Raw genomic sequence first — 25,446 nt, forward strand, 5'->3', positions numbered from 1 at the left:
AGACAAAAGCCATCTTTTCTATAGGGTTTCTGGGGAGGGTAGAGGCTGGGGCTCCTCTATGGAACGGAAAAGGAAGGGGATTTTCTGCTGCTTTGATTTACTAGCTCATTGAGTTAATCTGTTCCTCCTCCCCCATATGGATTATTCGTGTGTTGCTGGGTGGTTATAAGAACGACAACAACAAAATGCTGGTCTAGATCAAGCCAGCACCAGCTACTGCCAGGTTCCTTGTTATGGGATAACCTGCCTGAAGGGAAAATTTCTACCTACCCCTCTTTGATAAGAGACTGGTTTATGCCCTGAAACATGAGGGGAGGGACCGGCTCTTTGTCATGTTTCTGTACAGCACCTGGTACAGTGGGGCCCTGGGCCATGAGCAGGGATCCTAGATATTCTGGCAATTCACCTAACAAATAATGGCGAGTTACTCTGCCTTCCAAAACTCTTTTAAGGGCAAAGTTTCCAAAAGAGCCTCACTGATTTAGAGGGCTAAGTCCCATTGCTTTTCTTATGTCAGTCAGGGGCTTTTGGAAATGTTACCCTTAACCCTCCTAATATTAACTCTGGATGCTCTTGTTATCTATAGCCATGTCCAGTCCTTTTTGGAACTCTGCTAGCATCTTCAAACTGTGAGTTTAACGGTCTGCTTGCCTTCAGCCTGTGTAAAGGCATCTTAATTAATTTATCTTTAATTACAATAGAGAAAAAAAAAACAGCCAAAAAGAAAATCAACAATAATTCCAGTGCTTTGCCAGCTGAGATTTAAACTTTGTAACACTTTTAGCCAAAGGAAATTTAAACCTTCACTAAGTACTTTCTCAATCCAATCTATTCCCCCAGTACTCAGAGTCACAGCAAATGGAAATCAAAGCATTTCAAGCTGAGCTCTTTTCAGTAATTCCTGATTTTTATTTTATTTTTTAAAACTTACAAGCACTTCCACTCATAGACTTTAAGGTCAGAAGGGACCATTATGATCATCTAGTCTGACCTCCTGCACAACGCAGGCCACAGAATCTCACCCACCCACTCCTGTAATAAACCCCTAACCTATGTCTGAGTTATTGAAGTCCTCAAATCGTGGTTTAAAGACCTCAAGGTGCAGAGAATCCTCCAGCAAGTGACCCAATTTAGGACCCAATTCACACTCACTGAAAATTCTGATGCTGATTATTTCTGCAGTGCCATAGGTATGTATGGCACTTCAAATTCACTGGCACCCCAGAGCCATTCCCCCAGGTCAGCCCACATGTTTTACAATCTCAAATGGTAGCTGACTAGATGCACTCACAGGCGGAGGTGCAACTACCTGCCCATTTACAGACAGTGGCCCTGATCCTGCAATTGAATCCACGCTGGGAGTCCCTTGCATCTATACAGATCCATTTGCAGGACTGGGGTTCACGTTTGTAGAAGTGTCAGGTTTTGAGGCCATGTCTACACTACAGACTTCTGCTGTCAGGGGTGTGATAAGTTTTGCCAGTATAAGTTGCAGCTGCCCTAGCTCTTTGCCAATCTAATATATTGCTATAGCTCTACTAGCAAAACCTCCCAAGCGTAGACCTGGCCAAAGATTATAAGCTCTTTGGGGTGGGGACTGTGTCATCCTGTGTGTTTGAACAGTGTCTACCATATCATGGGTGCTACTGGAATGCAAGTTATGAACAATGATAATCAAAGGGACGATGCATCTTTTTCTGTGACGCTTGAGGAGAATCCATGAGAAACCCCAACAAAAAGCAATCTTTGCACTGCTTAGAGATCGGACCTTCCAATCCCCAGTCCTCCAGGGTACAAGTCTGAACTGCGTGTCTGCCCAAAAGAGCTCTTGGGATAATGAATGCATATTCCTCTATACACTCTACAGCAAAGCACACACTTCCTTTTCAAAATTTAGCTTTATGCAGTAGACTATTAGGGCTGAGGGTGCATCAGCAGGGCCAGCTCCAGGGTTTTTGCCGCCCCAAGTGGCGGGGGGGGAGGAAGGGGGGAGCCGCGATCGCGATCGGCGGCATTTCAGCAGCAGCTCAACCTTCTTCTTCGGCAGCAATTCGGTGGCAGGTCCTTCCCTCCAAGATGGACCCGCCGCCGAATTGCCGCCGAAGAGCCCCTTCCCCTTGGCCACCCCAAGCACCTGCTTGCTGAGCTGGTGCCTGGAGCCAGCCCTGTGCATCAGGCATGGTAACACTCCAAACTAGCCTTGTATTTAAATGCCAACAAAATGCATTCATGTCGTATGGAGCAGTGTTTCTCAACGGGCCAGTCCCCGATATCTCCCTGACGCAGTTTAAGAAGGCAGCAAGCCCAGTCCCTGGTATCCAAGAGGCTGAGAAACACGGATACGGAGCACCTGACAAGCAAGAAAATTCAGAGGTAAAGTAGCTCTAGTTTCAGCCTTCCCCACTATGTTCTGACACTGCAACTTATCGGAATCAGAATTCTCCCAACGCAGAGCGATCGTCCATGCCCTAGGCACTGCAGCCCCCAGGGACGAGCAGAGTGGGGAAGGGGTGAATAGCTGAGAATTTTCTTTCACTTTTGCATCAGGAAATGAAAGCCCTGAAAGTGGGTCAGCCTGTCATGTGTCTCACAGTACGCTCCCTGTTTCGTTACATTAACCTTTGTGCATACTAGCTGCTCCAAAGAATGGTATTGTTACATATAAAACGAGTATACTCCCTGCTTCCAAATGTGGGTGCCCAGATAACAACCTGCCTCATCCCCCTACCAAAAATCCTCCCTGAAAATCTTCAGGGGAGACCATGGTTCTTAGCTCTTTAACGCATACCAGAGCCAATGACTCAGTCAGGGATTAAGAGGCCATGGCTTCCTTGAATACAGTCAAAAGCATCAGGGGTGCGAGATAGCAAATTTCTCAGGGAAGCCAGCTGGGCCTAGGGATTTTTCATAAGCTTTCGCAGGCCTTTGGCCTTTCTGACCGAGCCCCGCACAGACAGCTCTGAAGAACAGAGATCATTTTGAAAGCTGGATGAAAACAAATAAATAAATAGTAGCATTAGGGACATTCAACCAACCGAGCACTGGGATTCAGCTGGATATCCCCAAATCTTATAATTCAACATATTAATGCACCTCGTGTAGGAGAGTTTATATTGCCTGGGGGCAGCCGTACCACAATTACAGCTTGGAGATTTCAAATCCCTGCTTTAACAGCACCGATTCAATTAATACTGCTCAGCGTTTCAGCCAAACGCCCCTTGACTTCTCTTCTTTACAGATCCTTCAAAGGCAGATTGAAGGACATAAACCACATATGGGGCATCTTCAAAAACTAATCAAGGGCTTGTGTAGCTGTTAGTGCAATCTCCTAAATGGACGTAGTTATAACACGCATGCAAACTACATTCAGAGAACATTGCTAAGGTTGCAAAGTCAAGCACTCAAAAGATAGGAAATGCCAGACTGATGGTTACCGGTGCATTGAATGAGGCAGAGGCCCTGTAGATAAAATAGTATGTGACCACGACACCAAAGCCTATTTCACAATGCAGCTGCGCAAAGGGACCAAATTCAAGTTTCACGGGGTACCCAAATTCTGCCATTGCCTCTTTTGCGTGCTGGACTTTGCAACCTTAATAATGTTCTTTTTGTGTGTGTAAGTTCTTAGGTTTTTAAGAAAGCAAACTGAAAAAAAAAAAACCTAAATTCCATCATGCGGCATCATATCGACACCACAATGAGATACAAAGGAAAAATCAGCCCAAGTAGCAGCACTTACCCATCATGTGATCACCGATCATGTGGCCAATACAACTTAAGACCCCCACTGCACTTTCCCACTAGACAGAAATCCTACCCTTGAGTGCCGCGCGCCTCCACCAGTGTCTGCTCAGACAGGCAGGCTCTGCGGTAGGCCTGGAAAATCAGCTAATATGCAAGTATCCTTTATATTGTAGAAGATAGGCCAAGGTCATTCAAATGAATCAGCTCAGGTTTGGTCTCTTATCCCAAATAGCCTGGGAGCTGAAAGAGACAGATCTGGTGGGTTAGAAGAGTCATGAACTCAGGGAGCAGGGCTTAAAAAATAAACCCTCTGCCTTGGTCCCCAGGCCCAGTCCTGCATGCACTCACATCTGTCTACAACAAGAGACACAGGCTGGAAATGCTGCAGGGATTGGAGGCAGAGGGGAGGGAAGCCAAGATTTCTCCAAAAAATCCATGCTACAAATTCCTGCCAAGTAGTGCGTACAGACGGACAGCCTGGATTGTGGAGTTCAGCAGGGCAGGGAAAACCATCCCGCCTAGATTGCAATGGAAATTACAGGTATTAAAGCCAGTCTAGGAACAGCAAGCTGAGCAGTCAGGAGTTGCGTGCCGCACACATCTGTACTCACCTCTCCACAGCTCTGTCCAGCAGATAGAACAGCGCCTGGAGCACCACATGTTGGACGCTTTTATTGGGATGATGTAACTTGGCGGTGAAGAGGGCGATAGAGGCTCCGGAGGGGTCCCGCGCATTCTAGAAGGTAATCAGGGGAAAAGCATAAAGACCAGACAGGTGGCAGAACATGGATGGGAGAAAGCTCTTTGGGACAGGGACAGGGTCTACTTGTGTGTTTGTACAGCACCTTTGCACTATAAACACTATAAACAAATAGTAATGATGGAGGTTTCACGCTGCAGCAGACTGGAGATGCAGAACGGCGAGTATGAATGTAGCAGACATGTGCAGGACACCCCATACAGAACTGACCTGCACAGACCACTTACTGGTTTATTTTAGAGAGATTAATTTCCGCTTTCCCACTGTTCATTACTTGTGAGATTTCCTGCTCTGATCCACAGGGGACAAGAAAAGTACGACTTACATCCACGGAGGAGAAGACAATTCTATTTCCTTACTCATTCCGTTCTACGAGCCTCCCAATAGTCTACTGCACTCTTAAAGTGAACCAGAGGAGCCCCCAGAAGCTGAGCATCTTTAGCCGGCATTTTCCCCAAACCAACCAGATTACCCAAGGGAAGGGGATAAGCCCAAGGAGTAGCTAATGCCAAACACTGCTGTGCAGGAGAACTGGCCCAGGAGCTCCCTTAGGACCCTCACTGCTCAGGACGATGATGAGCTAACTGCGTCTCTGAGACACTGCCATCACGCTCAGCTTGGAGCTTGCAGCCAATGGGAGAAGGAGAAAGGAGAGACTAAGAGGGGAAAAACAGCTGTTGTGGGTGAATAACCACAGCCCCCACTTCTTCAAGGATCCCAGCCGGACCACCCCAAAATCCTGAGTCCCTGCCTAGGGGTTACAATCTCATGAGACATAATGGTGAAAATACCACCTTGTATTTCGCCTTCCAAGACCCGTGCACACTTAGTTTTTCCCAGTGCTGCCCAGCTGTCTCTCAAGGTTGCAGGCCCTTTGGACATGGAGAGGACTCCGCTTGCACAAATCGGGCACATTGACGAGAAAGACCAGGGCGTGATCTCACACTTACTAGGATGGTGAATTTCCCACTGAGCAGCTCAGAGCGCAGAGGTTCTTCATGAGGTTTCAGCTTCACAATTCCTTCCTTCAACCGAGTTTCCTAAGGGTTCAGAGGCACACAACAATCACACAGACAGCACAGGTAGCAGCCTCCAATCAGCTGCCATTACTATTTCCTGCTCAGCTGGGAATCATTACAGGTATATGGCCACCATCATCACCCACCTGCTCAGTGACCAAGCCTCATGCAAATCTAACCCAAACAAATTTCCAGATCTGGCTACAAAACTTGTGCCACCTTCTCACATCCTGAGGCTGGCCAGAACCACCAATTTCCAGGCTGGGCCACCAAATCTAGCCAGCTAGCCCAGGTCTGGGGCTGGCGGAGAGGATGGGAGGCAAACCAGCTTGTCATGTGTGTCCAGATGCTGCACATAGCTCAAGGTGGTTTTCTATTTGAGGTTCCACTTTAAGGAGGGTCTGTATAAAATGGCACTTTCTTACTCAATAGCCCCTGCTCCGGGTGCTTGAGCAGAGCTAGATCTGGGCACATTTAGTGCTCTTTTCTCGTTAGTCCTGCAAAGCTAATCCAGCATTGGGAGAGCGAGCTGCAGTCTGTTCTTCCTTGTGCATGGACAGACCCAGTTACTAAGTTCTAACCCCAAAGCAGTTCCATCTGGGCAAACCAACTGCAGGCAATGGAGCTGACAGGCGTAACTCAAGGGAGAATTTGCCCTGCAGAGCTTTTTTCTACTGGTGGTGATGCACAAGATGGAAAGAACCTGGCTTGACTCCCAGAACACAAGTCAGATTTGCAGGGTTAGTGGATAGAGAAAACATCTTTTTACTTGTCAACCAAGTACATTTGATGTGGGACCACTGAGAAAAAGGAAACATGGAATCCCAGGGTGGCTTTTCTTCAGTGACCTTCCAGAGCAGCAACACACGTTAAGCCTTATCAGAAGGCCATTGTCAGCCATGGTTGGTGGGCAGGTAGCCTGACCCAAGACACTGAATAGGCAACAAGTTCTTGGAGAAAGGCACTAGGGCTGTCCTCTGTCTCTCATATTCCCTGATTCAGCAAGCTACTTAATCACATGCCGAACTTAGTCCCATTGACGTCAATGGGTCTAGTCGCAAACTTAACATCAGGCATGTTCTTAAGTACTTTGCTGAAATCAGGACCATGCTGGTGGAGCTTCGCTGCATCAGAGTTCGTTACAAGGAGGTTCCACTACGTATGTGTATTTCACAGGAAAAGTTGCCAGCCCAGGCACCAAATCTACTGACCCTCCTTGAACAAGGTGAGGATGTTACTAATGACAATAAAATCCCTGGCCAGGTGACAGAACGTGTGTGGAATTCTGCAAGGCTGGGGCCAGCGTGCCGTCTGTGCCCTCTCACCTTTGGCTCTGACCTGATGAGATGTGTCTCCTGGGGGGTGCGGCATGCCTTCATTTCCCCTGGACTCAGATCCTGCAGGACCAAGCCCTTGTTTTGGTTTCTAGCCCAGGTTCACTCTAGCACCTGAGCCAGAGGGCATGTGAGAGAAGGAGAAGTGATTTGTTCAGTATCGGGTGCTCAAGCACAGCAGCCATTGGTCAGAGAAAACTGTGTTTTGGGATCCCTTCCTGTTTGCTTGTCATGCAGCTGGGGGATTGTTTGTTGTCAGCACCATAAACGTTCTGCCTTTGGTCTGTCCCACAAGAGGAAGAGAGCAGTGACTCAAGCTAGTGGAGACACTCCAAACCTGATTGCAGGGGAGTGTGGGTAGCACTTGAGTGTTCAGTATCATACAGTTCCGGTTTCAGCAATTACCAGACGAGCCATGAGCCAGCTAATCTTTCATTATTCTGTGGAAGCGTGATCTAGTGCCTAGAGTGGCTAGGACTAGGTGTCAGTTCTCTCCCCAGCTTCCCCTCGGACTTGCTCTAGAACCTTGAGAGAGCCACTTAAACTTGCTATGCTTCAGTGACCCCAGCCTATAACTTCACCGCCTGCAGACAAGCCAATACTCTTCTGGCATTTAGAGCAGCCAGGGCTGCCAACTGACTTTTTACATTCACCCTTAGACAAGGGAACACATTACCTCAGAGACACTCAATCACCCCTTGGTATGATCAAGGTCTTACAAGCCAGGACCAACATTTCCAAAAGGTCTCACATGTACTTATATCTAGACAACTAGGGCCTTGTCTACACTACAGGGGAAATTCGATCTCAGCTACGCCATTTAAGTTATATGAATAGCGTAACTCAAATCGAAGTAGCTTAGATCTACTTACTGCGGGGTCCACACTACACGATGTGGATGGGAGACGCTCTCCCGTTGACTCCCCCTACTCTTCTCCATCCAGTGGAGTACAGGAGTCCACAGGAGAGCGATCTGCGGTCGACTTAGCGGGTCTTTGCTAGACCCGCTAAATCGACCGCCAACGTATCGATCGCCACTTCTGGATGTAAACAAGTGTAGACAAGCCCTGAGCCTACATTTCCAAAAATTACTAGGGATTTTGGAGGCCCCACTTGAGAGACCTAAAAGGGGCCTGCTTTGCAGACAGCACTGAGCACCTGCCTCTTGAGGTACATGTCTCTTTAAGGGATCTCAAATTGGGGCCTCAAAAACAGGCCCCCCCAAAATTCCTCGTCACTGAAAAAAGTTACATCCCACTGTTTTGATGTAGATACCACTGCAAGCCGCAACGAGTGATGTGCGCTACCACACTGCCGGGCATTTGATGAACGCACCAGAGGCTGCTACCTGCCCAAAAGGTATTACATACCACATCCTGGTAGCGACAGATGCTCAGCTTACAACCAAGGTACCTCCAGTGCCTCCCGTTAGCTGCTGAAAGAAGCAGGGTGCTGTGGCACAGAAGCAGCAGACTGGGGTTGTGACGTAGTTCCTGGGTTTATATAGGGGGGACAGACACACTAAGAGTTTGTGGGTGTGGTTAACCCACTAGCCAGATCCCAGGGCAGAGGATTATGGGTGTGTGTGAGAGAATCCATAGAGAAGCCATCTGCGATTCTCAGTCTGAGGTTTGTTCAGGTTTCATAGACTGCATAGAGGACACAGGGCCCCTTTTTAATCCAGAATAAAAATACCAGCAATAGAAACCTTTGTCCCAGTAAGGCTCTGGCACTGGTTCTATAGCTGCTTTGGAAAAGGGAGCTGTGAATATCTGCTAACAGTATCGCCTGAAAAGGATTAGAACAGATATGGAGTGAAGCTGTTCAATGCAGGACCAGAAGGCACTCGGGTACTATGGTGATAGGCATCAGATAATAACCTCTACAGCAGTGGTTCTCAAAGTTTTGTACTGGTGACCCCTTTCACATAGCAAGCCTCTGAGTGCGACCCCCCTTATAAATTAAACACACTTTTAAATATATTTAACACCATTATAAATGCTGGAGGCAAAGCAGTGTTTGGAGTGGAGACTGATAGCTCGTGACCCCCCATGTAATAGCCTCGCAACCCCCTGAGAGGTCCCGACCCCCAGTTTGAGAACCCCTGCTCTACAGAATCCAATATTGTTCCTGAAAAGGGATGGGGAAGAAGGCTGGATGTTGGCATGGCCTAGAGCTATCCATTTCAATAATTCCTAGGACACATTCCTGTAAAAAACTGTGACCAAGCAGTGAAAGACGAGAAGTATCTGAAAGGGAACAAGTTTGGGGGATGGGCAAGTTTAAAACATTGTCTAGTTTTTTTGCTATCATCATCCTGGCAGGGTGGTTTGAATTGATTTTGTGCCTGGGTGACTCGCAATGATTTTGCATGGCTGATTTATACGCTTGTAGGTTTTTCATTAAAGCAAAAAAAAAACTGAAAGAAAAAAAAAAAAAAAAAAAAAAAGAGTTTGAGGGCATAACTGTTCCCATGGAAACGAGAACAGCTTTTGCAATGCATCACATCACTTAACAGCACAGAAAAGCCCAGCCTGACTCCAGCTCCCCCCTTCACCAAGACAGCTCCGGCTCACGTACTCTGTAGGAGTGGAACAGTTCAATCGCTCGGAGGACATCAAACTTCCTAGCCATGAGGAACTTGACGGCCACGTTCCAGGAAAGCGGAGACACATTGTACTGCACAGTCCACTTGTTAATCTCCTCTAGGAACTGCTTCGTGGCCTATTTGAAAGAGAGAGAGAGAGAGACGCATGGTAAGGCAAGAGGGAAGAGACACATCAGTGTTTGCACACACTAAATACCAAGGGATGGAAAATAATCTGGTACAGAAGCTATTCTGAAATCCACTCTAACCCACTGTGTATCTAAAAGCATTAGATGGATCAGATAAGTAGGTGACACACAGTAAGGCAGAAACAATGAAATGAGAAGCAAAGGAGATGCAAATCACCAGCTCAAAGCAGCCTGCACAAATTAGCAGAGAGAAAGAGATGGGATGATTGGATAGCTGGCAGTGCAGCTGTACAGTATGATGCACCAATCACTGCAGTCTCACTCTTTTCATCAATCCCAGCAGCCAATGAGAGCGGTGGGAACAAACGAGCTCTGGCTGATTAAGCAATAAAAGAACAGGGATCTTTCATTGGAGCATTGTTAGCTACAGCAGCAAGTCACTTTTCTACTTAACACAGGCCTCCAGAGTTTGCATATTGCTTTCCATGGCAGCTTTGAAAGGCACCAGGAAGCCATAAGAGTGCTGGGTCATAGCTATGTGTGGTTAGTTAGACAAGCCTCAGAGGCTGAATCTGGAAAGCCACTCAGTGCTTTTGGAAACCCCGATAGCTGGCAATCCAGAGGCCGGGAGATAGATCTCCTAGCCTCCGCACTGCTGGATACCTGTGGAGAATGAACTGTATCACCTCCAGATGATGCCAGGTATATTGGAATCCCACCAGCCTTCACCTTACCAGAGTCATGGCCTTTTACTGTCTCAGCTATGCCTCACTGGAGACACATCCCTCACTTTAGACCCAGATTTGTCTCCTTCCAACACCAACCTTGTGCTCTCTTGCTATTTCCCTGAGTTATTTACATCAACAGTACTGACTGGGAGAACGAGGTTGTAGATCAGTTACAGGGAAGGAATTCTGAGAGAGACAGAAATATGGGTGAAATTCCATGGCCTGTGATATGCAGGAGGTCAGCCTAGGTGATCATAATGGTCTTTTCCGGCTTTGAAATCTATCAATCTATTAAATTTATTCCATATCAGGCAAAAGCATCCTTAGTTACCAGTCCTCTTTGTGTGACTCAAGCTGGGTCTTTGTCCCACATTAGTTATTTATGCAGCACAGTAAGTACATGCATTTCCATACAGTAAATGCCAAACTTGTAAACCCCTACAAAAGCAGGTACAATCCAGGACGGAATACACACAGCATGGGATGTGCTAGCGGTTACTGTGGAATAGGCAAAGGTTTGCATGGTTTATGAGAGAGAGAGAGAGAGAGAGAGAAAACTTAGTGTGATCTGGCAGGGAGAGAAGGCACAAAGGGTGAAGACAGAACAGTTGGAGAGGAGCTAGGGCACAGCACAGAGAGCAGGTGATGCCAAGCCACAGGGAGAGGGGGTGTTTTGGAGAGCCCTGGAAGCCAGGAGAGGACACTTCGCATGGAAGAAGAGGTGAAGCCAATGCAGAGAGACAAGGAGAAGGGGGGGTTCGGTCAGAGTAGCAAAGTTTGGGATGTAAGAAGGGTACCAGGGAGGGATGGAGCAGAGACCAAAGGAGAAGGAGTTGGAGCCATCAGAGTGGGAGGCTGGCGAAGGATGGAATATCTTGGTGACCGCGATGGAAAGGAGGGGGAGGATGAATTCTGTTGTAGATAAAGAAGCAAAATGGTTTGGCAAAAGCCTAGCCATGGGGGCAGAGGAAAGAGGAGTCTCATGGCTTGAATGAGGTGTAGGATAGTGCTTCTGTGAATAAGACTAAGAAATGGAGCAGAGAGGGGATTCTGCAGGAAATACAAGCTCTGGTTTGCATATACTGAGTTGTTTGAGGCAGCAGCAAAACATCCAAGGAGAGAAATTACTGGGACAGGCAGGGTTGCAGGTTCAGGTTTCTGACAGGCTGAGGAGCACGTTCAAAGCAAATGAGCTTTGTTGTGTACCAGCAAGAGGGCTTTCTACGGTGTTTGAAAGGAAACTATAGGGTGGGTGCATAACTGGCTGGATAACCGTACTCAGAGAGTTGTTATTAACGGTTCCCAATCCTGCTGGAAAGGCATAACGAGTGGGGTTCCGCAGGGGTCTGTTTTGGGACCGGCTCTGTTCAATATCTTCATTAACGACTTAGATATTGGTATAGAAAGTACGATTATTAAGTTTGCGGATGATACCAAACTGGGAGGGATTGCAACTGCTTTGGAGGACAGGGTCATAATTCAAAATGATCTGGACAAATTGGAGAAATGGTCTGAGTTAAACAGGATGAAGTTTAACAAAGACAAATGCAAAGTGCTCCACTTAGGAAGAAAAAATCAGTTTCACACATACAGAATGGGAAGAGACTGTCTAGGAAGGAGTACGGCAGAAAGGGATCTAGGGGTTATAGTGGACCACAAGCTAAATATGAGTCAACAGTGTGATGCTGTTGCAAAAAAAGCAAACGTGATTCTGGGATGTATTAACAGGTGTGTTGTGAGCAAGACACGAGAAGTCATTCTTCCGCTCTACTCTGCTCTGGTTAGGCCTCAGCTGGAGTATTGTGTCCAGTTCTGGGCACCGCATTTCAAGAAAGATGTGGAGAAATTGGAAAGGGTCCAGAGAAGAGCAACAAGAATGATTAAAGGTCTTGAGAACATGACCTATGAAGGAAGGCTGAAGGAATTGGGTTTGTTTAGTTTGGAAAAAGAGAAGACTGAGAGGGGACATGATAGCAGTTTTCAGGTATCTAAAAGGGTGTCATAAGGAGGAGGGAGAAAACTTGTTCACCTTAGCCTCTGAGGATAGAACAAGAAGCAATGGGCTTAAACTGCAGCAAGGGAGGTCTAGGTTGGACATTAGGAAAAAGTTCCTAACTGTCAGGGTGGTTAAACACTGGAATAAATTGCCTAGGGAGGTTGTGGAATCTCCATCTCTGGAGAAATTTAAGAGTAGGTTAGATAAATGTCTATCAGGAATGGTCTAGACAGTATTTGGTCCTGCCATGCGGGCAGGGGACTGGACTCGATGACCTCTCGAGGTCCCTTCCAGTCCTAGAATCTATGAATCTATGAAACCTCAGAGGTCTTTGTCTTTAAATATGACAGTGAGACAGCTGCTGAGGGCAATTCTCCCAGAGAGAAGAAACTCAGGGTTAAAATCCAGCCATACCTATGAACCTGATAGTGCCCCTACCCCAGGCATTCCTTCCTGCAAAACCCACCTGGAAAGCTGACAGACGGAGACCACCAACACTGGCTAGATACCAGAGCACTCCGTACAGGAGGGTGGATGACAAAGACATAAAGGCCACCACCAGCCATGGCTTTAGTAGCTATATCCCCACCTGCTTTAAATACCACGTTAGCTGGGAACCAGCTAGCACCAAACCAGAGAAAAAAAGCTTTAGCAATGCAAGGAGGACTGAAACAGCAAACATCAAAGTGACCAAGAAGGAAACAGACTGCTGCCTTGGACAACCCAGGCCAGGCGAACAAAGAAAGCCCAGGGCAAAGGAAGGAAGAAATTAAACCACAACCAAACATATAGGGCAGTATTCTGCTCTCCGCTATACCTAGCATATCCATAGGGTCGCACAGGTGTAACCCCAGGCAGGAGCTGGATGAGGGTCAGTTCCCCTGAGCGCTCCCTAAGACAGTGGTTTTCTTCTCTAGCCAGGACAATGCTTTTTTTGCTAACCTCCTAACGGGATCCTCCAAAGATCCTAGCAGAACAAAACCCCAGATATTCTGCTGTGAGGACACACAAAGGACCTTTTCATCCCCTCTAGGCTGATAATTATTTCAAAAATAAATAACTGACAATTAATCTCTAGATAGAAGAAGCCAAGAACCCTCCGTAGAATGGGATGCATCACCCGGCAAGATATAAAGATGGCTCTGCATAAAATAATCCACATGTATGATTAATTCACACTATTTGCCTTCCTCAAGCTATAGCAGCATTGCCATCGCTCATCATTTAAGTGCAAGGCTCGTGATATTTGGTGCTTTCCTCATAGCCTCAGCACCGGGAGTTGTGTAAATATAGGAGAATCTCAGCTTTCATTAAAAACATGAGATGATTTTTGAGGCTAGACAGCTCTAGTTGTCACCATGGAGGCAATGGGATCTAGGGTAACATTTTCAAGCGTCTAAGTCCCATTTTTGCTTTTGAAAATGTTACCCTTAGTGAACAGGGCACAGGGGTGGGTGGGATTCAAGACAGTTGAGTTCCCTCGCTGGCTCAGTCAGTGCCCTGCTGTATGACCGTGGAGAAGTATCGTTACCTCTCTGTGCCTCTGTTTCTCTCCCCCTCTCCTTTGTCTGTTTAGATGGTGAGCTCTTTGGGGACAGGGGCTGTTTCTCAGTAGGTGTTTATACAGCACCTCGCACTGTGGAATCCCAATCTTGGTTTGGCCTCTGTGCCCAATGGTAACACAAACATCAGATAACAATAATCTCTTTAAACTTAGCTCCTCCTCTGAAATGGCCTTAACTCCAGGGAGCAATTGCCTGACTCTGCCACCTGCTGGCCAGGATGTGACTCTTGGCTCAGAGCATAGGAACAGTTCTTTCGGGTTTGGCCCGGACATCGGTCCTTGCGAGAATAACCTGGTCTATATAATGGTGGGATCTTTCTAGATATGATGGATACAAATATGCCACTTGCTCTGCTCCATCCCTAGCAATGGCAGCATCAGTCTTGCAATTTCCTCTCTAGTTTTTGTACCGTCCCTTTGAATAGAAGGGAGGGTGGCTGCAACCAGCCCAGCTCTATGGGGCAGGGACGGTCTCTGACAATATGCTTATACAGAGCTAGCACAATGGGGTCCCAATAGTGTTTGCTGCTTCTTGGCAGTCCTGTAACACAAGTAATGATAGCAGCCTTTGGGGTGGGAAATAAACTGTTTTTCCCAGGGGAGAAAAAAACCAACCCAGTAGGTCTCACCCCCCCCCCCATGTAGTATTATTATTATTTTTTAAATGTGCTTCTATATCATTCCAAAGCACGTCCAGGGACAGAGATAGATTGAAAAGCTTTTAGATAGTAGAAATTTTAGTCAACTTGCAATCTGAGAACTAAAACTTTGATCCTACTGAGTTACACGGGAAGTGATGAGAACAAAGTTATTGTTTCCAACTAGGCATAACAAGAAAGTCACAGAACTGCCTAGAAGGGAAATGGGTGGAGTCGCTACTGACCGGAGACAGGGGCATGGAGAGTGGATAGAAACAAAAGGAAGACAAGACAACTCAATTTAATACTGTGTCAATTTTAGATGCCCGGTTCAAGCAGCTCAACATTGGTTGAGGAAATGTTTGCAGGGTGCAGAAAGCACACACACACTTTACTTGAAGCACATGCATAAAGGATCTTCGCCTTAGATTTGTTTGGTTGAAACTTCATAGTAGGCTAGGTTCTGAAAAAGCAAATCAACTGGTAAAAGTGACTAGATATCAAAGGGCTGATCCAAAAAGAGAGCGAGGCTGAACTAGTTAGTAGTCTGAGAACTTGCTCATTGTGTTTTGCTTATGGAACTGCAAGTTTGTACACCAGGGGCCCTTTTATGTTTGAAGACTCCATATGCGTACAGCGTGAGTTACCCACTTGGGGTTCCTTGGTGTGGTCTTTTTGGGTTTGTGGAAATCTTGCACCATCCTGTAGCTCTTTCATCCACCTCACTAAAGCCCCCATCACACACATCAACTGGGATAAAGCAGTCGCTTTGCAAGGTAGCTGCCAAAGAGACAACCAAAAACTCACATCGTGATAGTCCAACTCCAAAGTTTTGATAACACATGTAAACTTACAAATAAAAGTTAGGTTAGGATCCCAAAGGCAGTTCAAGAAGAGGGGCTCTGAACCAGAAAATCCAAAGTGACACCATTTGTTTCAGTGGAATTACTCTGGATTGTCATTGGCATAAATCAGCTAGAATCTAGCCCTCTCTGGGTGTCCCCTGGCACAGTTTTAAGCCTGGGTCAGCAGCTGCAGAGGATTAGCGCTACACTCCTGAGCATAAGCACTTTCCCAGTGGCATGAAAACTGACTAAGAACATGCATTCCTAGGCAGTTTATCTATCCATACAGTCAATGCAGCTCCAACAGCCAGGAAGTGTAAAACCCGTTATAACCACTGGGGGAAACGGTCTTGTTACTTGCAGTATGGAACTCAACATATGCATGAAATACAACTTTTCTCTATGGGAAAAACTTCTCTTCCCCGTAAAGGGGAAATTAATTGCTTTTTCAATAAATGAAAATAAATAAATAAATAAATAAGCAAGCGCCTAAACCATTCTCAGACCATAGGGGTGAACTTACAGCTTATAAATACATTATTAAAGCAAATATTTGCAATTCATTTCCTCCTTCATTTAACTGCCAAGACCCACGGTCAGGATTCTGTTGTTTCCCATGCATGAGATGGTGACAATGCAACCCCCCCTAGTGCTGAGAGATTAAGGGGCTGCTCCCTTTTGTGAACTAAGGGGCTAGTGAGGTCATCTGCTTTCAAAGGAGAAACACAAGAACTGTTGAACCAGAGTCTTGGCAGGTTGAAATAAATATTTCAGTTTCCTTTTTCCAATGCCTTTATTTGTACTTTCAACGCTACACACGTATTGCGTGAATGATTTCAAGCCAAATTCTGCAATGAGCCATGCACGTACAATTCCCATTAAAGTCAACGGGGGTGGACCGCACGTAGCAGAGGACAGAATTTTATTTATTTCGGTTTGTAAGGAAAGTGCCCATCTGGTCCCCTGAGTGATCTCAGAATAACTAACTTCAGCTATCAATATTACATGCTAGAATGACTCAAAGGATCTATTAGTAGGTGGGAATTACAGTAGCACCAAGAGACTCCAACTAAGATCGGGGCCTCATTGTGCAAGGCCCTGTACAGACACATTATTATAGACAATCCCTGCCCTGAAGAGTTTACAGTCAAAGTACACAAGACAGACAATGGGTGAAACGGAAGCACACAGAAGTGAAGTGATTTGCACCAGGTCACAACTGTCTGAGTGGCAGAGCCAGAAAAAATGCAGGTCTCCTGACTCCCAATCCAATGCATTATCTGCTGCAGTGGTTCTCAACCAGGGGCACATCAATTCATCTAGATATTTGCCTAGTTTTACAACAGGCTACATAAAAAGCATTAGCAAAGTCAGTACAAACTAAAATTTCATACGACGACTTGTTTATACTGCTCTATATACTGTACACTGAAATATTTATATTCCAATTCAGGGGTGGGCAAACTACGGGCCGAGGGCCGCAGCCGGCCATTCAGACATTTTAATCTGGCCCTCGAGCTCCCACCAGGGAACGGAGTCTGGGGCTTGCCCCGCTCTGCGCAGCTCCTGGAAGCAGTAGCATGTCTCCCCTCTGGCTCCTAACCGTAGGGGCAGCCAGGGGGCTCTGCATGCTGCCCCCACCCCAAGCGCCACCCCCGCAGCTCCCATTGGCTGGGAACCTTGGCCAATGGGAGCTGCAGGGGCGGCGCCTGCGGATGGAACAGCGCACAGAATCACCTGGCCGCACCTCCGCGTAGGAGCTGGAGGGGGGGGACATGCCACTGCTTCCAAGAGCTGCTTGAAGTAAGCGCTGCCCGGAGCCTGCACCTGACCCCCTCACATGCCCCAACCCCCTGCCACAGCCCTGATCCCCTCCTGCCCTCCACACCCCTCGGTTCCAGCCCAGAGCACCCTCCTGCACCCCCAACCCCTCATCCCTAGCCCCACCCCAGAGCCCGCATCCCCAGCCGGAGCCCTCCCCCCCGCCCAGAGCCCCCTCCCACAGCCTGAACTCCTCATTTCTGGCCCCACCCCAGAGCCCGTACCCCCAGCCAGAGCCCTCACTCCCTCCCCCTCCCGCACCCCAACCCTCCATTTTGTGAGCATTCATGGCCAGCCATACAATTTCCATACCCAGATGTGGCCCTCGGGCCAAAAAGTTTGCCCACCCCTGTTCCAATTGATTGATTTTATAATTATATGGTAAAATGAGAAAGGAAGCAATTTTTCAGTAATAACGTGCTGTGACACTTTTGTATTTTTATGTCTGATTTTGTAAGCAAGTAGTTTTTAAGTGAGGTGAAACCTGGGGTACGCAAGACAAATCTGACTCCTGAAAGGGGTACAGTAGTCTGGAGAGGTTGAGAACCAACCATTGATCTCCTGGACCTAGCTAAAATTAAGTGTCCACCTGAAGTTTTTCTAAGACACCTGTCTGTCTCGCATGGTCTCCAAACTCCTTCTTCAATAGCTTATTGGATTTGTTGTTAAAAGCCTTTGAATTTCTTGTTATGGGCACATATAAATTCCTGTTAAATGTGCCAGCATGGATCCACCTGTAAATACAAACCTCCCCCAGCCACCCAAACAGTCCCATATAAACCAAACTACTTTTAGGTTTAGAGAAGCCGTGAAGGAGCCACAAGTAGAGGACACTGTTTTAAAAACGGGAATTCTTTCTAGTTCCATCTCACCATAGTATTTTCTTTGTTCTCCTAAGTCTGTATTAATAACTCATGAGAGGGGAATTGGGTCTCTTGTAGTTTAAGAAATAATTAAAGGTTAATGTTTTCAATTCAATTCCCCCGCCATTTTTTTTCAAAACAAATGTTATGTATTCCTTTATCATTTTTGTAATGCCGTGTATTTATCAGACTCCACTGTGCAGTCACGTGAAGGTTTTATTCATATAGCAGCATGTGATTTTCCTGTTTTGAAAACTTGATGAGAAAGAGAGAGGAATCACTACTGCTTTTAACACCACCACTTCATTGCTTAAAAGGTGCCCACACAAAGGACACCCAATCCCTCCGACTCCTTTGCTCTAACCCAGAGACCATCTGGCGGGGTATGTATTAGTCAACTGTTCAGGATTAAATTATGCTTCCTACCCCCTCTCCTCAAACAAACCCCTGTAGAAAGGATACAGCCAAACGAACACAGACAAAGAACTGAAGTCACCCAGCCCGTGACATAAAACAGGAAGAGCAGTTCTGAAATTAAGGAATTTTCCATTATCCCTGGCATTGTGCAAGAGCAACAAACAACAAGCAAAAGCAGCTAAGCTTGGCTTTCGAGAAATGCCGCCGGTCGCAGTGGGAACAGGAAGAATTTGGAAGCTCAAAGCGGCGGTGTAGGATGTCAGGCCACTCTGGGGAGCCTGCAAGCTCCCAGCAAGGCAGAATGACTGGAATGATTCGGAGCTAGTCAGCATGAAAAGGTCCTGGTGTTAATGACTTCCTACAGGAGGAAGTGAAGGGCCTGAGTTTATCAGCACTTCACCAGCCATGTGTGACTGGCCTGGGCCTGGGAACCTATGTATGGCTTCACCTCATGATTCCAGCTAAGGGGGCAGGATATTTGCCATGTCCCTTCCATTTGCACTGGCTGCTTTAATATGAAGAAGTTTGTTATCTCACCAGCCATCATGGAGCAGCTTTTAAGTTATCCATTAACACCACCATTTCCACAGCTGCATGCTCCCAGCAGGGCCTTGCCTGAGCAAGGATGGTAGGGGAAAGCTCCCCACCAGAGGTAGCAACAGCAGGTGGGAGCGTTTGCATAGACAAGGTGATGATGAATTGCACTCCAGTGGTGCCAATCAAAAGTCAGCCCCCCCCCCCCACACACACACACCCCTCATTGTGCTGGGGGCTGTACAAACAAAGCAGGCAGTGCTTTTAAACACAGTCTTGCTCAGAGCCTGGAGCTAGAACTCCCACTGTTGCCATTGCTGGTGGAACTGTGCCGGTGCTAGAGAGGGGGGAATTTCCCACCATGTATGTAGACATGACCACACGGGCTGTAATTAACTAGTTTCTTTGTGCTACAAAATCCCCAGCGTGCAGACCTACCTAGAGCCGAGCCCTCTCAGCACTGAACTAAGACTCCAGCAGCGTGAGCTTCCGTACAGCAGTTTCCTATCAAAGTCTGCTAGGATTCTAGCAGCGTGAACTTCTCAGAACAGTGCCTGACCAACAGCAGCTACTACTCCAGCAGTCTGAGCTCTCTGATAAAATGCTATGAGCAATGCCCACCCCAGCCACGGCTTCTGGCAGCTCCCTGGCCGGGTCCCCTGAGATTCCAGGTTGTAGGAGAGCAGCCTGCATCCTGCCACACTCAATAAGCTTCCAGATAACATGAAGTCATCTCTCCAGGGGATGCCATTTGCAATGGCCATCAAGTGCTAAGACACCCTCTTGCCATCAGTTCTTTTAATGATCCCTGTTCCAATTTCTTTTTCTCCCAAGGGAATTGCAGTGCTTTGTCCTTCCTTCCTGTAAACTCTCTACCGCCTACAAAATGATCTCAGCTGGTCTCTCTTGTTAAATACACCAGGGACTCAAACAGGTGCTGAAGTGTCACATTCTAATGCAATTATTAACACAGGCACATCCTGTTTCCAGCAGATGGTACTTGTGTTTGGGATACTGAAGGCACCAAAACGCATGAGCAGGAGGAGGAGCAGGGGAGGGGATAGGGTTGCCTTGGTTCTAATCTCTAGTCACACAGCACATAACACAACTCAGCAGCACAGTCCCCGCCAGCCACGACACCACAACCACAAGAAGAGAGATTGCAGCGTCAGAGCTCCATCCAAACCCCTCGGCTCTGGCGCTTGCTCACGTAAATTACCTGAAACTGATCACACTCTGGGCTCCAACCAGCAGTGACTTTGATGGAAAATTTGAAGGGAAAAAACCCCTTTTCAGTTATTTCTGAGATATCTGGGTGGGGAGGGAAATGACATTTTTTCAGCCATTAGGAGAACAGATGTTTTGTGTCCCGCTTACTCAGACTTAAATGAAGTCAATAAACGTGCCATTCTTTTGATCTTCCATTCCAGCACTGGGTGAAGAGGGGCAGCACTGGCTTTAAGTGTCATTTCAACCTCCTGAATTCCAGGGGAGCCGGGGGAGGGGTGGGGGGGGAGAGGGCGCCCAACCCCTGGCCTAAGGGCTGCTCTAGTTTATGCTGATTGCAAGCTGAGGATAGCCAGAGTGCAGTGTGCTCATGCTACACCCCTGCCCTTCCACTCCCTGCTCCCATACAGTGAGCCATTAGGGGAAGGCAGATTAGAGCTATAAGTAGGGCCCTACCAAATTCACGGCCATGAAAAACATGTCACAGACCATGAAATCTGGTCTCCCCCTGTGAAATCTGGTCTTTTGTGTGCTTTTACCCTATACTATACAGATTTCACAGAGCAGACCAGCGTTTCTCATACTGGGGATCCTGGCACAAAAGGAAGCTGCAGGGGGGAGGCGGGGGGTTGCAAGGTTATTTTAGGGGGGTCACGGTATTGCCACCCTTATTTCTGAACTGCCTTCAGAGCTGGACAACCAGAGAGTGGCAGCTGTTGGCCAGGCACCCAGCGCCTCGCCAGCAGCAGCACAGAAGTAAGGGTGGCAATACCACACTATGCCATCCTTACTCCTGCGCTGCTGCTGGCGGCGGCTCTGCCTTCAGAGCTGGGCTCCCAGCCAGCATCTGCCGCTCTCCAGTTACCCAGCTCTGAAGGCAGCACTGCCGCCAGCAGCAGTGCAGAAGTAAGGGTAGCAGTACCGCGACACCCCCCTCCCCAACTCCTTTTTGGGTGAGGAGCCCTACAATTACAACACCATGAAATTTCAGATTTAAATAGCTGAAATCATAAGAAATAAAGTCACAGACCCCTGCCTTGAGCGTTTTACATTCTATGGGCCCCATTCTTCAGTCCTGCTCCTAGGGAATCCCCACTTGATGTAGAACCATCCTTATAGCTAGGGGGTCCTACCAAATTCACAGTCCATCTTGGTCAATTTCACAGTCATAGGATTTTAAAAATCATAAATTTCATGAAGTACCTTAGGCACTTTATGAATAATAAATGTTTGTTAAACACGCTCAGAAAGAAGTTTCCCTGATCTCCCAGTGAATTGCATCCCTGGAGCGTGTTGTCCGTTAACTCAGATTATAAATTCTGGGCTCGTGTCTTGCTCCAAGTCTCTCACAGAGCAGACCACACTGTCCAACCCTAAACCACTTGGAAGCAGTTTATCCCTGAACGAAGTATAGGGCTTTGCCTTGGTCTAGGAAAGTTGCTTTGGAAATTAAGATACAAGCAAATTGAAAATGATTTGCTGAGCATGCTCAGCCCAGTGCTTTCCTTACCGAGTGAAACACATTTACGTGCATCGCTCTATGTGAAAGCAAAGATATTGTATAGGAGATCATTTTCCTAGCCCCCTCAAGTTGTAACTGACAAGCGGTGGTTTGAAACAGTGGCTCTCAACCTTTCCAGATTACTGTACCCCCTTTCAGGAGTCTGATTTGTCTTGCATACCCCCACGTTACGCCTCATTTAAAAACTACTTGCTTACAAAAATCAGTGTCAGAGCACACTAGTACTGAACAATTGCTGACTTTCTCATTTTTACCATATAATTATAAAATAAATTGATTGGGATATAAATATCGTACTTACATTTCAGTGTATAGTATAGGGGTCAGCAACCTTTCAGAAGTGGTGTGCCGAGTCTTCATTTATTCACTCTAATTTAAGGTTTCGCGTGCCAGTCATACATTTTAACATTTTTAGAAGGTCTCTTTCTATAAGTCTATAATATATAACAAAACTATTGTTGTATGTAAAGTAAATAAGGTTTTTAAAATGCTTAAGAAGCTTCATTTAAAATTAAATTAAAATGCAGAGCCCCCCGGACCGGTGGCCAGGACCCGGGCAATGTGAGTGCCACTGAAAATCAGCTTGCGTGCTTTGCCTTCGGCACACGTGCCATAGGTTGCCTACCCCTGGTCTAGTATATGCCAGGGGTGGCCAAACTTACTTACCCTCTGAGGCACATACGATAATCATCAGAAGTTTGAGAGCCGGGCGCGCCTGCTGAGGCTCAGGGCTTTAGCCCTGCGGCAGGGTGGGGAGCTCAGGGCTTCTACCTAGCTGGGAAGGGTGGTCTAGGGGCATCAGCCCCGCGGGAGGCACCTGCCAGGGTCCAGGGTTTCAGCCCTGCTCCTGCTGAAGCCCCCAGCCCCAGCAGGTGTGCCCCACAGGGCTGAAGCCCCCAGCCCTGGGAGGTGCCTTGTGTGGGGCTGAAGCCCCTAGACCACCCTCTCCAGCTGGGCAGAAGCCCTGAGCTCCCCACCCAATTTGGTAGATGGAGAATGGGGGCAGGGGGGAGGAGTCATGAGGGGCTCCACGAGCCGCGGTTTGGCCACCCCTGGTATATACAGCAGTATAAACAAGTCACTGTCTGTATGAAATTTTAGTTTGTACTGTCTTCGCTAGGGCTTTTTATGTAGCTTGTGGTAAAACTAAGCAAATATCTAGATGGTTTGATGTACCCCCTGGAAGACTCTAAGTTTGAACTGGTTTGAACTAAGCTACTTTATGCAAGTGTTTATAGGATTGGGACTTTAAACTGTAACATTAGTTGTGTAAGAAAAATCAGATGATACAGCAGTTGTATACGTCTATCCTGTGATGAATAAATTACGGGAGTCACAGAACGGCAAAATTGGTAAGTAATTTCTGAGAAAAGAATCAGTGGTCTCCATTCCCAGTAGATGGGGCCATCACAAGACAACCACCACCATAAATGACAGCCTTCTTGGCTAGCAAATTGGGGAGAACACGGAGTGAATGGACATGGAAAATAAACTATTTTCTCACGGCTAGAGCCAATCCCTCCACGTCATGATTGAGGCTAATTGGCAGAGCAGTGTGGGGAAAGCTTACATTGGCCTTGCCTCTGCTCTTCAATATCAGTGCTGTGGGTTAAACAGAGGACTTCAGACTCCAGCAAGGCTGGGCCTGGGCAGCACTTGGATGGAGACTTCCACAGCGGGGAAAAAGGGAGTGTGGACATGTGTCTCTATTGCACACTGAACTGTTTAAGGGCCTCACATAGGGTTACTACTGACAGCAACACAGGTTTGCCTTTAGCTCAGATAGATACACCTTTCGCTTTTGGACACAGAGGTCCCAGGGTAATTTCTTGCTGAAATAGATCCTTAATTAGAAGGAATCTATCTAATTCATTACTCAATGTTTGTGCAGCCTGCTACTTTTCTGTTTTCCACTGTTCCCATCATGCTTTGCAGTTTGTAGTACATTCCGGCAATAATGAATTTCTCTCCATTTTGATTATAGTTTTCAAATAGCACACACTGCACTTATGGTGCCAACTCACCTTCCAGGATAGCACCCCCTGCTTTCAATCACAGTTCTCCTCAAAGTTCTACCTTTGGGACGAACTTTGCCCTTGCAGCTGATGTTAGGCGTAGCTGTGTGTGTTTTTCTCTGAGCAAAATTTGTTCTGCCATTGTTTAGTTACAGGAACAAAGAGTTAAAAACTTGCTCATTAAAATAAATAGATTCAATATTAAGGCCTGGTCTACACTAAAAAGTTACATCAACTCAGCTACATCATTCAGGCATGTGAAAAATCCACACCCCGAGCGACAAAGTTAAGCTGACCTAACCCCTGAAGGCAGCACTAGGTCAGTGGAAGAATTATTTCATCACCTACCTATGGAGTACTCCTCATGTAAGTACTCTCACACTTCTTATCAAACTGTCTGTACTGGGCTATCTTGATTATCACTTCAAAAGTTTTTTTCCCTCTTACTTAATTGGCCTCTCAGAGTTGGTAAGACAACTCCCACCTTTTCATGCTCTCTGTATGTGTATATATATATCTCCTCAATATATGTTCCATTCTATGCATCCGAAGAAGTGGGCTGTAGCCCACGAAAGCTTATGCTCAAATAAATTTGTTAGTCTCTAAGGTGCCACAAGTACTCCTATCACCTACCTACTGTATCTCAGGGAGGTGGAACCCCTCCCGTCAGTGTAGGTAGTGTCTACACTGAAGCGCTGCAGCTGTGCTGCCATAGCATTTCAAGTGTGGACAAGCCCTAATTTTCATGCACGCATGTTAGCTTCGCAGAACTCAATTTGCATTTTATCAGTTCAACGGATAAGATCAATGTTTATTTTTAAACATTTTTTTCTCCTAATTTATATCTATTTAAATTTTCACAGTTACGGGAAATTATGATGGGGATGGGGGTCAGACAATTATTTAATGACAGTCTCTAATAAGTTCTCAAACAGCATTTTTCTTATTTTTACCTTTCTGTAGATTTCTATTATCAATGGAAATATGTTTTCCATCTGTTTGTGTGTGTACCATGAACTTGATGTTTACTGACTTTCACCAATGCAAATCTAATCTTTCCAAGTCTACACATACACAGTGCTGCATCTAGTCTTTCTGTATCCACATACCGGTGTGATATAAAACCTGTGAAGTTGCAAGAAAAATGAAATTGTGTGAAAGCAGAGTCTTGGAGGTAGATTGGATGTGTGTATCTAAGGCCTGGTCTACACTACGACTTTAATTCGGATTTAGCTGCGTTAATCCGAATTAATCCTTAACCCGTCCACACAACGGAGCCAGTTACTTCGAATTAAAGGGCACTTAAAATCGATTTCTGTACTCCACCCCGACGAGCGGAGTAGCACCAAAATCGATTTTGTTAATTCGAATTAGGGGTAGTGTGGCCGCACACCACCGAATTAATGTGGTTAAAGTTAATGGGGTAGTGTGGCCGCACACCACCGAATTAATGTGGTTAAAAACCGAATTAATGTGCTTAGTGTGGCCGCGCACAATCGAATTTATACAATCTGTTTCCCAAATTCGAATTATCTAAATTCGAATTAATCTCGTAGTGTAGACGTACCCTTAGGGCTTGTCCACAAAGGAAATTTTTCCAGTTAGGCCAGTATAGTTAAACTACAATGTAACTCCACATCTGAACACTCTGATTCTGGAGTAAGAGTGGCTTTTTTTTTTTTT

The 25,446-nt window shown here is 46.6% G+C and overlaps 1 protein-coding gene across 2 annotated transcripts in view; it reads right to left on the minus strand.

Annotated features, from left to right (window-relative positions):
* Window positions 1-25,446, minus strand: part of PTPN9 (protein tyrosine phosphatase non-receptor type 9) — a 54,926-nt gene that overhangs the window by 18,177 nt on the left and 11,303 nt on the right. Inside the window, exons 1-4 of one of the 2 annotated variants that reach the window (XM_024205394.2) lie at window positions 15,171-15,245; window positions 9,438-9,581; window positions 5,455-5,544; window positions 4,356-4,480 (exon numbers count right to left, since the gene is read on the minus strand). In XM_024205394.2, the coding sequence (XP_024061162.1) occupies window positions 4,356-4,480; window positions 5,455-5,544; window positions 9,438-9,581; window positions 15,171-15,236 (425 nt within the window). In that variant the 5' untranslated portion in view covers window positions 15,237-15,245. Of the gene's footprint in view, window positions 1-4,355; window positions 4,481-5,454; window positions 5,545-9,437; window positions 9,582-15,170; window positions 15,246-25,446 lie in introns of those variants that run through there. The other variant, XM_024205395.2, reaches the window with a different exon arrangement.

This window comes from Terrapene carolina, unplaced genomic scaffold, assembly GCF_002925995.2.
Source record: "Terrapene carolina triunguis isolate 2854851 unplaced genomic scaffold, T_m_triunguis-2.0 Scaffold67, whole genome shotgun sequence".
Taxonomy (NCBI): Eukaryota; Metazoa; Chordata; order Testudines; family Emydidae; genus Terrapene; species Terrapene triunguis.